The sequence below is a fragment of the Ciona intestinalis genome, chromosome 1, assembly GCF_000224145.3.
Source record: "Ciona intestinalis chromosome 1, KH, whole genome shotgun sequence".
Lineage (NCBI taxonomy): Eukaryota > Metazoa > Chordata > Ascidiacea > Phlebobranchia > Cionidae > Ciona > Ciona intestinalis.
The window spans coordinates 6900699-6916561 of record NC_020166.2 but is presented as its reverse complement, the minus strand read 5'-3'; the positions used below and the strand labels follow the sequence as shown (position 1 = coordinate 6916561).

The following is a 15863-nucleotide window of genomic DNA, read 5'->3' as shown; positions in this document are numbered from 1 at the left end:
AATTTACAAAAGTTTTTTTCGGAATTTAAATTAGCACAATTACTTGAGTCAGTGGTATTAACAAGGATTTTAAGGGCGTAAAATAATCTTGTGTGAATTAAATTTCATGAAAAAGGATATATTTTATTTTTACTTGTACGCTACGATAACATGCTGCTTTTCCGCATACTCTTTTGCAGAGTCCGACTCTGCTCTTTTGGAATTGAAATTGCTTGGGGATAAATGTGTTTGTATGTATGGTATAATATATAAAATCTATGTAGTATCTAAACTGGTGATTTGGTACGTGTATAAACAAAACTGTCGGCAGAGGTAAATGAAAAAAAAAGAATGTTTTAAAAGTCTGAAAACTTGGTTCCACTACTATGTACCGAAAATGGTCGCTGGAACTGCTCACTTTGTCTACTAGGTACTATAACCACCTTGTTCAATTCTGATTATTTGTGACGTGAAAATAAACAGTAAGTGAGCCGCGGGCATTTTTTTCGTTTTCCTGTACCGTCATAGTCGGTGGTTCTTGTTTGTATTTTCCAAGCGGTTCTGGTTGAGTTGTATCGGTCAGTTTACAGAAGCAGCACTTATCGGTTAACGACAGATAAAGACTTCGCTTCGGCGATCAGGCAAGATTGACAGCTGTTAATTTAACGTAAATATAAAGTTAGTTGGCCTAATCCATTAGCTATATACGCCGATAGATCAAACGTGAATAAATTCGCATAGTTTATATGACATTTAGAATTCCGCTAGGTAAATTTTATTCTGATCATTTAACTGTTTAAATTATTCGTATAATGTGACCGTGGCTCTTTTAATTGTTACGCAAACATATACATTAATACGTGCACGTTATGTCAACTCCATTAGGGACCAGCACACGCATGTAGGATGGTCCTATAATGAATCACCGTGTGTATTTCTCTGTAAAGGAAACCATTACCAAAGTTTGTTTGTTGTCTAGTAACCAAGCTGTCTATCCATTTTACCCCACTAGGTCTTGAGACTTTAGTTGAAGATGAATACTCAAATGCGTAATGTATTTTTTGCTGTCATGATAACTTCATCTCTGATGATATGTGCTGCATTTTATGGATACAGATCGAGCCCTGTTTACATGTCTCGGAATTATCCAAGACCTGACGAAACGGGCCACCAGATGGGAGCAGAGGGTTATGACCACCGTGGGAGATTACAAGGAACAGAGGAAGACAATCGCCACTTTTCACGATTGGTTTACAACCGCGTTGGTAAATGTGGCAGTCGATCTATGCACAACATCATATCTGAGCTTTCCAAAATAAACCATTTCAACTTCTTCCCATCAAATATCTCCAACGTCACAAGACCTAATATTATGCACTTAAAAACAGAAGTGGAGTTAATTCAAAGTTTGAAGCGGCCGATGTTATATTCTCGTCATATTCATTACATAAATTTTCAGAAGTTTGGGCAAAGTCCGCCCTTGTATATTAACATGATACGAGACCCAATCGAAAGGTTTCAGTCCCAGTATTATTTCAAAAGATACGGAGATGTAAGAAGTGCCCATGGCCGCAAAGTAAAGCCGTGGAAAAGGGGGGAATTGGAAATGAGCATCAGCGAGTGTGTGTTAAGCAACCACTATGAATGCAGTACTTCAAAACTGTGGTACATTGTACCTTATTTCTGTGGGCAGGATTTGATGTGCAAACATCCCACTCCTGAAAGTTTAAATCGTGCAAAGAGACATTTAATAGAAAACTACTTGGCTGTTGGCTTATTGGAGGATTTCGAAAGCTCATTGCTCGTCTTTGAAAAACTTTTACCACATCATTTTAAGGGAGCTATTCAGGTGTGGAAAGATTTACAAAGTGCTCCAAACATTAATACGTCCACTCTCGGTAAAGAGAAAATTTCACCCGAGGCATATGTTGAGTTGAAAAAACGAATGGTGCTGGAGTATGATTTTTATAACTTTACGAAAGCCTTATTCAACAACTTGAAACTACAGCTAAACATAAACACAAAGTTTATGGTTTAACGGTACAATTCAATTGCTTTTTATACTTTTGTAAAACTAGTTCAACCTTCATATAGTAACATTATCTTAGTGTTACCGTATTTAATATCTCAGTATTACAAAACTGCAGTTAAAGACATGACACCACAATGCTAACTGTGTCACATTTATTTGATTAATTCTGACTTCCTTAGGTGCCTTCCATAACACTTACAATCAAAACTCACAAGACTATCTGGTGCTGTTTACTGTTTAGTATTTTCTTTTCACTACCTGCATATACAGGGACGTATCCAGGAATTAATAGGGGGGGATTCGCATAAATTGTAACATGCTCAATTAAAAGATACCCTGACTGACATAAATAGTAACGAAAATAATAAGAATACCTAACACGTAAGATCGGTTTTAAACTACAATAATGACTTCTTTATTTTTAAAAAAGAGGGGTTCTATTTAAAAAACTATTTTTAAAATAATATTCAATAAAGGGGGGGCATTGGACCCCGTGACCCCCCTCCCCTCCCTTGTATACGCCCCTGCATATACAAATTTTTGTAAAATTTCTCATTTATATTAAATGAATTTTTTACTGCAACTTATCTGGTGCTGTTTACTGTTTATTAGTGTTTTCACTACCTTCATATATACACACAATTTTGTAAAATTTCTCATTTATATTAAATGAATTTTTTACTGCGACTTTAAGTTGCGCAACACTGTTTTGTACTCACACTAACAAAGCAACCGTATAACTCAAGTAGAGCTTTCTACTTTCTATTATTCTTTGAAGCAGTTGATCTTCTTCTTTAATATTGTTGAATAAATTACCACCATCTTATTTTTCATACGGGTTATGTTAAAATATTTCACCACTTTGTTTTTCACAAACTGTGCTGAAGCAGGCCAGTATAAATAACTAGCACAGCAATGTCACGGTACTTTTAATTTAAAACTTGCTTTTTACACTATAATACATTCATATCTTGCACTATTACAAAAAAATGATTTTTTCATTTACCTTGTTATAAAATGTCTTTATTTTAAATGCTGACTTCATATCTGAATTCTATGTAACATTATAGCACATGGCACAATAATTATTTGAACTACAACTTAACATTCCAATGTTTAAAGTTTCTACTGTTTAACAATGATTGCATTCTGCTGGGATTTCTGTAAATCAATTTCAACTAATAATAATAATCTCGTTGGCTTACTTTTTCTGATCAGTTTTAACTATTTTTGGTTTGTTTGTATGTTTATCTGCCTTCTTTTGAACTGTTGCTGCTGTTTCTGCACACTAGTTTCACTCCCGTACCTCTGTAATGTCAGTATTCAAAATTGCGCATCTGGTTTTGTAAATAAATTCAAATAACAGAGCTTGGCATTTTAAAAAGTCAAAATTGTTGAGACAATTTTGGTAGTATTGTAATAATGGACCAGCTTTGTGGCATAAATCTAAGGTGCCATTGCTTGCCTTGCAATACAATTGTATCCATATAGATAGAACATTAAAAAAGTTTTGTGAAAAAATAAGTTGACAGAGATATGTGTCATATTAACATTAAGCAATGGCCAATGTTAGACAAAGTTAAATTACCTCAACTGTATAGATAGCACATGACATCATGTACAGCAGACAACCATGCATGTAATGTTTAGGCAATTCTCATTTGTTTAGATTCTTATTGATTGTATCCCAAGAAAAGCCTCACAAATGTCTTGAGGGCATTACCAGAAACTTAATGTTCACAGAATTATAATTCTGTAACTTTCTGGTCAAATTATTAAGGTTTATAAAACTGGTATGCGGCTTTATAAATCAATTACTAACAACACTAAAATTATACAAATAAAAACCCATAACACAGTGAGACTAATCTTTATCATTCAAAACAAACCCAACTGTTGATTAAAATACAACATAATTTTATATTGGGAATTTGAAAAGCAATACACGGCAGTGGAAAACAGGCGTTTAAACATTTCATGATTTAGTTAATTGTTGAATGATAATTTAAACACTGAACATTATTTCCAAAAAAACTAACCGAAAATTTAATTAAATAAATATGATTACTGTATTAAACTTAGATATAAAAACAAGCTGAAAAAGAGTTTACAAAATTAACAATTTGCACCAAAAGAAACCAAAATCCATTTTAACACACATGCCCGTGTTTAATGAACCTTGTACAAAAGTGGGGATATTTCTGTATTATAAGTTGCAAGTATTCTTTAAAATAGAGTCTTATCTCTGCCAAAATGTTTATGATATTTCATACTGTTTTGACTTTCCACAAAACTTCTTATGAACAAACCAGTGAAATTTCTGACATCTTTTGCTGCAGTAAAGGGCCTGTGAAAATGAACTTTTTAATATTTATGTATTCCATGCCCAAGGTGTACTGCTACATGTACAAGTATTTTACTTGTATATATTATTGAGTTGGCAGATTAAAAGTTAAATTTTAAAGCTCTGCTGTGCTGAGTACCAAACAACTGAAACAATGTTGCTAATATCTGTATTGTAAGTTCATAAACCCTTTACCATAAAAGTATAAATAACCATATGAGTGATTGAATAAACCTTGCTTTATCCTGTGTGGTGCAAAACGACAGTTGTTATTACACAAATGTTTTGTTTCATACACCTCTTGTCGTTTACAAATTACAACGAATTTAAGTTTGTGGTGATTTTTTTTCCGTGTGGCTGATAACTTAGACAGCCCATTAGTGACCACAGGGTTGGAGCAATTGCCGTCAGGAATCTATGTAGCACCGATAAGCCTTGAATCTGTAACCTATGGGTTACTACTATGCAATGGCGCCACCCAAATAAACTGTGTTGTCACGTGTTTGTGACGTGTAAAAGTGTAGTGTAACAAAAAGGTTAAAGCAAGCATCATATTTACCTCTTTGCATACACTGCATCTTAATTTCGATGAAGTATCACCACAAGCATCACAAACATCCGATCTCAAAGATGCAGCGTGTGCTCCAATGAACATGTTTACCAAACATGAGATCGCAGTGGGTTCTGCACCCTGTATGTTAAACAGCATTACTATATTTTGCGCACATTTGACTTAAGAATTTTGTTATTTCTAACTACTTAGAGTGCCATATTAGTTTTTAGTACTTAAAAATGATGTGGTGAAATCTCAGTTAATGAGTTTGGACATATAAATAAGTATTTTAATAACAATATACAAAAAATAATTTTGTCGCTGTTTCTTATCTAACTTAATTAATGCCTTTAACAGGTAAGATAAAATTGAATAAAAAGGGAATGTTTAAAAATGCAAAAATAGTATGGTGATATGACACCATGTATTTTAATATTGGACCATATCACCATTCTATTTTTGCATTTTTTAACATTCCCATACCAGAATTCCAAAGTTAGCTCCTAGCCGCAAATGTATAAAAAAGCTTTGCTGTTAGAAATCTTACCATTTTAACTGGGGATATAGTTTTCACAAAGTACTGAAGCAATGGGAGCTCAGGGTAACGGAAATCTTGCAATGATTTACGAATTAATTTTTCAACTGCGATGTTAAATCCTGCATCATTTGTAACTAGAACCCTGAAAAGTAACCAAACTATTATGTCTTGAGGAAACACCAGTAATATAATATATATCGTAATTAAAAACATACAGTTTTTAAAATACAGATAGAAAACAACATAAGTAAAAATAATCAGAAAAATACACTGAAAATAACACCAATTGAAACTGGTACACAAGTATTCTAGAAAAAAAAAGGTACACAAAGTTAAAACTTAGTTATTACTGGTTAGTCATTCAACCAATTGACTTTATGAGGACAATGGTAATGTAAAGATATTTTTGTAAAATTATTCAGCAACTTACTGCTTCACGAGGTTGTCAAGTTTTTTGTCGGGGTGGGATTTCATGAAATTGATCACCATTTCAAGGACAGTGGACAAGTAATGCGTCTTTAATGCGAGAATTTCATCGTAATCTGTTCTGTAGAGTGAAAAGTATAAAATGTATGTTCCAAAAATGTATGTTCATTGAAACATACTTAATTTAATTCATTAATACAACATTACAATCTAAAAAAAATCAATCTAAAATATGTAGAGACTTATTACTTATTTTTCACACTATACATACTTTTATATTCAAAATTTTACACAAATACAGCACATACAAATACATTATACACTTTTTCTGCAAGTTACAAATACCAGAAAGTAAATAATGCATAACAAGATATACCAACCTAGATCTTACACTTTTGCTGCACAAATCAGATAAAACAGATTCCATTTTCTTCAGAACTTCTACTTTATTGATTATTTCGCAATCCATGATGGAAGTTATTATCTGTAATATTTAATACACATTCTTTTTCTCCCTTAAATAAACCTATCATAATTTTTATCATAGTTTTTATATGAATATTGTATATGAAAATGAACCAACATAGTTTGAAAAAATTATATATATATATATATATATTATGTTTACAGTCTATTACACCTACAACATTGAATTTAGACTGATAATACTTTCTGTTGTGCTTAAACAAAAACGTGTTTGGATTTGTTTTGCACAAGTGCAGTACCAACTTAGGCAGCATGAGCATTGATATATTAACGCATAAAATAACATATGGCAGTTAAAAAAATATATGTATACATATATGATTTCTATGGCTACCTTCACTGGATGTGGGTTTGACATCATCACAATTTTTTGTAAAGGAACAGCGGCCTCCAGTGGTAAGCGAGGGGGGTTGACCCCTTGACCCTTCGTGTAAGGTCCCAGTTTATCAAGAGATAAATAATTTTTGATTAAACTCGAAATTTCATGTTGACCTTTAAGAGCAAAATAGTATGTTTTGAGAAAATAAATATGTATATAATATATATTATATAATATATACATGCACCCTATATCATATATACTTAATTGTCCTTGTCTTATTCAGCCATGTATAAACATCAATCATTTGATATTCTATACAAAGTTTTAAAACTTAGTAAACTTTGAACAGCTTGAAGACGTAACTGGTTGATCACCGTGCATAATTTAAATGGCAGAACCTTATAAACCTAAACAACCTATCAATTACACCTGACCACACATGCATAAATGTAATAAAAGCCCACCAACAAATGCAGATAACTCAGAAGCGCGTTTTCCGATGGAGTTTTGATGATCCGCATTTGCCCCATTAGCAAGCAGAAGTTCAACAACATCTTGTTTGCCTGTGGATTAGCAAACTTATTAATTGCACGTAGGTCGTCTTATATAATTGTAATCTTATACATCACATGTCAAAAATAAAATTTAAAATAGACTTGACAATAAAATACTAACTGATATGCTTTCAAATTAGGCTTGAGTTTTTGACAGATACTAATTATTATGGTTTCAGCTTTCGTGATAGAAACAGAATTCCATTTAATTTTGAAAAGGTTTATGCACACGTTCTCCTTCGGTTAACAGTAGTTTAGTCATTGTGTAACCGAACATTACCGGTTTAATGCTTGACGCTTATATTAATTGAATATGTGTCATGGACAAGACACTTTAACAGACATTGCTCCAACCCAATTCGTGGTTAAAATTGTCAGCCTATAAGGATAAGGACTTAACTGAAATAAAATAGGCTAGACAATATGTTAACCAATCACTTAGTCTAATACCAATCAATATATTTTTTTTATTCTCAAATTTTTAATTTTTAACCACTTACCAGTGAGGAATGTATAAAACACCACTATGCTACACTTAATGACAAAATCAGAACTAAACAAAACACACTAAATCACAACACAATACCAGATAAAGCAGCCATCATCAGGGCAGTATAATCATTTTCATGATGAGTTGCGTTCACATTTGCTTTTTTCTTCAGAAGAAATTGACAAATTCCATAATTTCCTTTGTATGCTGCTTGCATCAGTGGTGTCATACCATTCTAATAATTAATAACAAAGTATATCATAGTGGATCATACAATACCAAGCAAGGTAGCCAGATTGGAAAGTTTGCTTTTTTGCAAAAGAACCTATCTTGTCAACATTTTTTTTAAAGATTTTCAGCCGAAAATATTTTTTGCGAATTGTGCAGATTTTTTCGATAAATTACTAAGGTTAATTACAGCAGTAATAATTATAAATGAACCGTGTTCCAACTTTCTTTTGAATTAATTTTTTTTCATTATTTTAAAAAAATCCCCAAATTTTTGTGCAGGATAAATTCTCAGCACAGAAAATTATTCTAACCTGATATGTTAGTAAATTTAAAATAGCTTTATTAATAAATACTTATTTAACACAACATTGACTAACCAAGATACCAGAAACAAGCTAAAAAGTTTTAATATTTTTAATTATTTTTAAATTTGAATAATTATTTTGAAATTTAAATATTACAATAAAACACCCACTTCGTCATAAACATCTGGTTTAGCTTCATCCTTTTCGAACAATTTCACAACTTCGTCCAAGTTACCTGAATAAACATGCAACTTTAATTTAAATAACAAACTTGAATTAATTTTACAGTTCCATCAGTTTCAAGTAGTCAACAAGAAATTGAATGTGCCAAAACTGTCTCATTACACAATGCAAAATTACCTGTTTCGACGGACGCAAAAAGCGTTTTTGTAAAATCTTTTTCCTCATTCATTTTATGCCGCTTTAATTAGTAACAGTAAGCCTAAAAAGATATATAAAACCCTAAAACTGGTAATCTACGATAGAAATTCTTATGCTTTATTATGTAATACAAAAGTCATGCTTAATTTGAGGGTAATCCCCTAACTACAGAAGTTTTTTTTTATAAAATTCGAGGTACGCACGCAGTCATATCAGTATTCAGTAATCTGAACTTGACTGGCTGGAGCGCTAGGCAACAGACACTTCAACTTTACAGTCTTTACCCCATTTTTCAATGAGCGGGAATAGACTGTGGACATTTATTTTGGTGATGCAAACACATTAACACGATTCAGACGTTTTTCCCCGTAGTTCGTAAATGATAATGCTAAAAGAGACAGTCACCTAAAATCTAACGGACAGCATTACAAAATCCCAACGCACCAATTCACACAGTGTAGAACGAATATATACCGCTATTATTGATCCGTTCAAACATAGCAGGTGGCGCTAACACATACGGGTTAAAGCTAGATTAACACAAATACAAATGACAATCACATCAAATGTTAAGAGCATGAAGTTTTATTTTGTTCTGGCATACAGTATCGTCACAAACCATTGTCAAAGACACTTGAGACATTTCTTGTCTCATACTTCCAACACAAATAATTGTTCTGTACACAGAATAAACTTAAGGCATAAAATAGCAGTTAAATAGGTATAAAGATATATTAATCAAAGTATTCCATGTACATAGTGTTTGTTTTAACATAAATTATAATATATAATGCTAACTTTTGCATTCTATTAAACACCTGTCGGCAAGATAGATATATGAACAACACTGTAAAGGATTCTATTAACAATTGTACAGTTAATGTTTTTAACGGGTACATAATGCCAACATTTACATTCTAAATCATTGGCTGAATCCTAGGAAAGATCGTTCAAGTTCAATGAAACTTTCGTTTCCAATAATTCTTGGGAAATCTGACAGTGCATGATGATGCAGAACCAAGTGGTATTGGCAATGTTTCTGAGCTTTCAACAAAATTTCCATTAACTGCGTCATAATATCTGAAAAGTAATGTTATTTAATAACACTAGGTGACAAAATCCTTTATTTATTAGAAAATATTTAACAATTAATGAAAAAGAAACTTAAAAAACAAATATATCAATTAGCGTAAACACCATCTCCAAAATGTTTTAAATAAAAGTGAACATTTCTGTTCATAGCATTACACAAATTTTACCTGACATCTCCTATTGCATTACTTTCTGCTTTCCAGCCACCCAACATATAGATGGTGTCATTTAGAACTGCAACACCTGGAAGATATAGCTTCTTAACTGAGCATGACATCTCTGTGTTGATAAGACTCCAATTTGTCCCATCATAATATTCCATTGAGAAGTTAATACCATCTCCACCTGAAAAGGTCAATCAATGAAAAAACATCACCCACAAAATCAAATACTTAGTAACTCTTAAGCTGGCATGAGGTGTATGAAACAGAACACCTGTGTTTAACGACTGTCGTTTTTCGTGCGCGCGAGAATCTCAATCAATGCATTAAAACTATGAACGTATAGTTTTCGGTAAAATAAAAAGAAAGTTAGAATAATAGTTAGAAAAGTCAATGCAGAGTTGGCATCAGTTTTGTATATACTGTCAAATAGAATAAAAACTTTACATACATCATAAAGTAATGAAAAAAGTTACCCATACACTATGAAAGTTTTATGAAGAAATTAAATAAGCCCCCTCACCAATTACGAAAGCTTTGTCATTGGCCACAGCCATAACATGCGAGTCGCGACCAACATTCATTGGTTTGCATTTCTTCCATTCATTTACTTTAGGATTGTATGACAAAACACTGTCAAGTTTCTCACACCCACCAGTTACTAATACTTCTCCTTTGTAAACACATCCTGCATGTCTGGACATAAAACAGTTGGTTACTTTACAAATTAAAAATGTTTTTTTGTTCGCAAATTTTATGTGTTTTTTTGGAATGACATTAATTAATAGCATAGATAGTAAATAAACATAAATGAGTTGTCTCTCTGTTAAGTGTAACGACTATGCTTATTTTCCCCCAACTAAATGTAAATATGTTTTTAACTGTAAACGCTTTTTAACAACTGTTGTTTTGTCGCTATATCCTGTCTTTTTGTTTAAAACATTTCTAAACATTCGTTACCCTAATCATAAAACCAAAAGATGAAAAGGTACTGTTATCATTATTATAGTATATCAAGTGAAAAAATGATTGTTACCTGTATCTTGTTGAAGGAAGGGCAGCAGCCAACTCCCATGTTTTTCTACTTCTGTCCAATCTCTCCACACTGGAGGTGTAACCGTTTGGTGTCAAGCCTCCAACGGCATACAGAAAGCCTGACACAACATGAAGAGAGAAACAAGCTCTTTTAATCTGCAATTAAAGTAAAAGTTTTTAAAAAAATTTAAAAAAAACTTGGTGGGAAACTAATATAAAATTGTACATGATTGATCTCTCAACTTATATATTGTTGTGTTAAAGATTGCTAGTTTCAAATGTTTACCAGATAATGTATGTTAAGTAATATGGTTTAAATCTTTTATAACTAAAACGGACGAATAAAATACAAAGCAACTCACTTTTAAATGAGGCATGTCTTCCCATATACCACTTGCCAAATCAAAGCAATGAACGTTGTTAACAATACATGAGTATGAATCAAATCCTCCCACCACAAAAACATATTGATCACATGCCACAGCGCAGTGTAATGCTCTTGTTTCTGGCAATGTTGTGAGCTCATGGAATCGGTCGTGTGTTGCATCATAGACAGTGACATGCTGGTTATAAGCAACTGCTGTGTAGCCCCGTTCTTCACTTGTAATGTCAGACACAGGGCTACTTCCACCCAGTGTAATGATGTATTCATTTCCTCTCATGTACACTGGTTCGTCAAAAGCATGAAATGGTTTCTGGCTGATGACACGGGTCACCAACCCACACAAGGCATCACTTTCCATGACAAGCAAATCACTGATCACATGATCAATTAATTTCTGCTGATTCATCAGAGGAAATCGGACGACTGACATGACCTTAGAATTAATAAAAATGTTTTAAATACATTTTTTTTCGCTCTTTACAATAATCACAGTACAACAGATAGCATCTCTGCTTTTGCACATGTATTGTTTAACCCAAACCCGATTTTCATGATTGGGTCTCAGCCTTAATTTACTGCTTGTAACTATAAGTTTCAGAGTAAATTAAATTGGACACTACACTTAAGTAAACTAAGTTTGGGACCCAATTAGGGGACCCATTTTTACATAGTGGGTAAGAATGCACATTATATTAACTACGTTAATAGCTGTTAGCAGTAGGGATTTTCTTTTTGTAACAAACCACCCAAAAAATAAATAAGAATGTAGCGATACGTTGTCTAACTACATATATCACCTCATCAACATGTGTCTTCCTATTTTCCTCATCATGAGATATCCATCTTCGTATTGCGTTAAACACAGACATTTCTCCCTCACATAGTGGTGCATCAAGGTGGAGGTCATTCGAGGTCATGACCTCAATTAACCCTCCCACTGATAGCAAGAGAAAATCTGTTGATCTAGAAACTTGAGAGAAATGCTCCGCTATACAACTCATTGCTGTTTCCTAGGAATATAAATGTTCGTTTCTGATTCTGAACAAACCAAACAAACTAGAAGGCATTATTGTCAACATGAAAAAAATATAAATTATCTATTCTTGTGTGGAGGCACAACGGCAGTAATTGCAACACAAGTGTTCTGTTTCACAAACCTCATTCTTGCTACATGTTTGTACACATGTTCACACCTTGATTGTTTTTATAGCAAAATCAACAGTCAAGAGTGTCATAAAATCAAGATAATACAACTTTGATTTTGATAATGAATACTCACTTTTAGCTTGTTACATTTGTAATCAATGGCAATGCTTCTATGCTGGACACAGTTGTGAGCGTTGGTTGTCGTTTCCAAATACTCAGCACATCCTTCAATAATCTCAGAGAGCTGCATTCTATCGCTTCCTTGCATGAGTTTGGATACATTGTGGTTGTTTACTCCAACTTTTCCGGTGTATATGAAAGACACGAGAGCTTCCAGAACACCCTCTTTTACTTCTGTAACTTCAAACTCACACTCTGCGTCGCCACCTAGCGAGAGGATTGGTTCAAAGAAGTTGCTTCCGCTGGATAAAACGAGGGAGTGACAATCCAGTCGGATTTTCTTTGATGGTGACGTCACGATGACGTCTACGAACTTTTTATGATGGCGTAGGTCGTTGAAGTGTTTCATCATCTTACTGGGTAAGCTTGGGTCAGAATATCTGAGTATAAAAGATGAAGCTATGTTAAAGGCACCCTAACCACTGAGTCGGATAAATGCAACCTCGTTTTTACAAATGACTGCATAGTTCAAAACATAAACAAATAATAACTGATAATAACAACTTACCGATATCGAAATTGAGCAGCCGTATCGTCTTTCTCTTTATTACTTTCGAACTTCACGGTCTCGGTTCTCAAAACTTTGTCAAATTCATCACAAGCAGTTACGATGTCACTCAACTCGCATTCCAAAGCAAGAATACGCAACGCACTAACGTTACGCTTGGTGATGTCAATATGTGACGTATATAGAAAGTTTACTATGACGTCAAACGGATCCGTCATTGATTCCGGAACAGCAACTTCTTCCTCTTTTTCCTTTACCTCCTCTTCTTCGGTCTTTTCCTTTTTTTCATCAACTGATTCCGGGGTCTCCATGGTTGTTACAAGTTCCGCGCATAATGGAGCCGGAATGACGTCATCGCTTGATGACGTAGCTGGGGCGGATTCCTCTGTAACAACTTCAGTACTTTCCTTCTCCTGTGTTGTAGCAATCTCTTCGTCTTCCTTTGTTTCTCCGTCACTTGATTGAAGATGCGACACCAAACCTACGTCATCAGTCTGTGTTTCGTCATTTTGCGAGTCCTCTGACGTCACTTCCGTTTGAGTTTCTTCTTTTGCAATTTCGGCGTTTGCGGTCGAATCATCCACAACAACGTCATTATCTGTGGCCGTCGTGTCGGCTTCTGGTTCTGCCACTGTGGATAAAGTACTATATGGTAAGATCGGAAACCGTCGTTAGCACTGAAAACCCATATGTTTGGATCGTATTTCCGATAGTTTGGCACAGCGCTTCTTTAGACTAATGAGGATGCAGTTATATATATAATTCTGTAAAGGTACTTTGTGTACTTCTAAATGGCACAACAAAAGAAAATGAAATCATGTTCCATATTACCCCATCCTACTATAAATTTATTGTGCCAATATCTAATGTATTTAGGTCTTACATTTTGACGAGTCTGTTCAACGTGAATGCTATAGCGACTAATCAGTATAGTCACGGGACAACTTTTTTGTCAGCAGAAAAAAAAACTACACCGAATAAAATTCCCTCAAAGACACTGTGGTTAGGGGTAACCGATTCAATATGCGGTAAAAACAATATAAAATGTGATTTCCTAGGAACTGTGTTATTTAATGGCCCGTAATTGGTGTACTGCATATCAAATTTAAATGTTACCAACCTTTCTCGTCATTTGTGTCAGCCATGAACGAACCGTTGTCAATTTCCACAGCGATAGTTTCGCCAGTCGTTGCTGCCAACTATAAAATTGGGTGTTGATTACCAAAACAATAATTTTACCCGAAAAATTGTGATTTCTAATTTATAAATAAACTATTCTTACGTCAAGTAGTTTCTGATTGAAGGAGAGAACTATTTTATGGGCAGCTTTTTCTCCATTGTCCCCAAATGTGACGTCACAATGCAATTTTTCTTCTCTTAGTTCGTTCAGTTTCGCCATAATTTTTAAGGCATTTTCTTCTTCGTTTTCGATATAATGAGTGTGACGTGCAGGAAGGGCAGACGTCCAGTTTCCCATGTTTGGAATATGAGGAATGAACTTACGAATTCCTGAAAAGAATAACATAATTACTTAACTCAAAAACAAGCCGTGTTCAGGTGACTTTTTGTTTTGCGGTCTATTTTAAACTTTGTATTCAGCCGATAATGCTTCGATGGTATAGTACTGCAGACTAAGATGGATACTGATCGAACATATTATAGAATGGGGGAGATGAAAGACCTTTAGCACATAATATCTAAATACCCTAATCGTGTTTAAAACAATTAACAACGGTCTATGGGAGTTGTGAGGACACGGTATAATTCTGTGAATGTTTTTTGTATACCACTAAATGAGACAAGAAAATAGAATGAAAGGGTGTCCCATCTTCCCCCTCCCCTACAATTTCATATTTCTTATCATGTTTTAAATATTAACAATTTTGCCCCTAACTACTTTGTACTTTATTCTCGCTGTTCTGTCGTTGTTTTAACTAAAATTATCAGATAAACTATTTTTTTACGTTTTACACCAACGATAAAGCTGCGTTTTTTTTCAATATTTCATATTAAGCTCATTACTATCACAAAGTCTAAGCATGAGAACTTAAAGGAACCTTTGGTTTTCTTCTTTTTTCTTTGATTGGAATCCTCTGGTTCGTTTTCCTGGCGCTTCCAAACGTGGGTTGGCAACTTTAACGACTTTAGACTACTCAAAACACCTTTTGACATTGTACCTTATTCGAGTAAATGGTAAAAGGGGATTAAAATAACAACACACCATCTAAAATCGTTGCATTCTAAATCGTATCTCACAAATTACGTCGTAAAGACTAAAACCTTGCAAATTGTTATTCTTGAAAAGCAGCGTTAAAAAGTGCACCAAAAACTACGGAAGATTTCATCAATCTGATATAACACAACAAACACTGCTTAGCCACAAAAACATCCAGAGTAAAACTTGCTCATGTAATCTACCTTGATGCTTATATTGCCCTGGGAAGAAGCTACGCTAAATCCAATCACGTTTTTCCAATTATTCTAGCCTTTCTCGTCCGCTGAGCTACGTGTTATGACCAGAACTATACCTTGTTAATTCCACTAATTTAATACCACGATCAAAAGTATATTACGGGCGATTGTACCGCGTCGTTCGTGTTCTTTTAGCCAATACCGAACCGGTTCAACAAGCAGCATTATGTCGTCACTGTAGACGTGCTCCAACCAGCGAATTTGTGCCCGGGGCGTAGAAACGCGGTGTTCTAGAACGTGTTT

General features: G+C 34.0%; 3 protein-coding genes across 3 annotated transcripts; 1 reads left to right on the top strand and 2 right to left on the bottom strand.

The window, feature by feature from the left end:
• The first annotated feature begins 949 nt into the window (after positions 1-949).
• On the top strand, positions 950-3376 carry LOC100177245 (uronyl 2-sulfotransferase-like). Its single transcript, XM_026835135.1, has one exon. It carries the CDS (start codon positions 1013-1015, stop codon positions 2015-2017), a length of 1005 nt encoding a protein of 334 aa, XP_026690936.1. The 5' UTR covers positions 950-1012; the 3' UTR covers positions 2018-3376.
• Positions 3377-3409: 33 nt separating this feature from the next.
• Positions 3410-8785, bottom strand: LOC100187476 (ankyrin repeat and MYND domain-containing protein 2). Its single transcript, XM_002125002.5, has 10 exons — positions 8621-8785; positions 8431-8495; positions 7821-7959; positions 7145-7243; positions 6693-6850; positions 6253-6356; positions 5877-5993; positions 5456-5588; positions 4915-5046; positions 3410-4358 (listed from the first exon to the last, which is right to left on the bottom strand). The coding sequence occupies exons 1-10, from the start codon at positions 8670-8672 to the stop codon at positions 4269-4271; spliced, it is 1089 nt and encodes a 362-aa protein (XP_002125038.1). The 5' UTR covers positions 8673-8785; the 3' UTR covers positions 3410-4268.
• A 418-nt stretch (positions 8786-9203) lies between these two features.
• LOC100183567 (kelch-like protein 17) lies at positions 9204-15492 on the bottom strand. Its single transcript, XM_002121185.5, has 11 exons — positions 15206-15492; positions 14431-14657; positions 14269-14347; positions 13149-13779; positions 12594-13020; positions 12112-12324; positions 11292-11747; positions 10931-11085; positions 10418-10590; positions 9901-10078; positions 9204-9721 (listed from the first exon to the last, which is right to left on the bottom strand). Exons 1-11 carry the CDS (start codon positions 15318-15320, stop codon positions 9598-9600), a joined length of 2778 nt encoding a protein of 925 aa, XP_002121221.1. The 5' UTR covers positions 15321-15492; the 3' UTR covers positions 9204-9597.
• Positions 15493-15863: the final 371 nt, after the last annotated feature.

Excerpts from the sequence above, each read along its gene's own strand:
- LOC100187476 (XM_002125002.5), bottom strand. The coding sequence starts at position 8,672 with ATGAATGAGGAAAAAGATTTTACAAAAACGCTTTTTGCGTCCGTCGAA. Across the intron at positions 5,589-5,876 it reads CTTGACAACCTCGTGAAGCA|GGTTCTAGTTACAAATGATG; the intron begins GTAAGTTGCTGA and ends GTTACTTTTCAG. Across the intron at positions 5,047-5,455 it reads CTATATCCCCAGTTAAAATG|GGTGCAGAACCCACTGCGAT; the intron begins GTAAGATTTCTA and ends TTTAACATACAG.
- LOC100177245 (XM_026835135.1), top strand. The coding sequence starts at position 1,013 with ATGAATACTCAAATGCGTAATGTATTTTTTGCTGTCATGATAACTTCA.
- LOC100183567 (XM_002121185.5), bottom strand. The coding sequence starts at position 15,320 with ATGTCAAAAGGTGTTTTGAGTAGTCTAAAGTCGTTAAAGTTGCCAACC. Across the intron at positions 14,348-14,430 it reads TCAATCAGAAACTACTTGAC|TTGGCAGCAACGACTGGCGA; the intron begins GTAAGAATAGTT and ends CCAATTTTATAG. Across the intron at positions 10,591-10,930 it reads CTTCCTTCAACAAGATACAG|ACATGCAGGATGTGTTTACA; the intron begins GTAACAATCATT and ends TTTTATGTCCAG.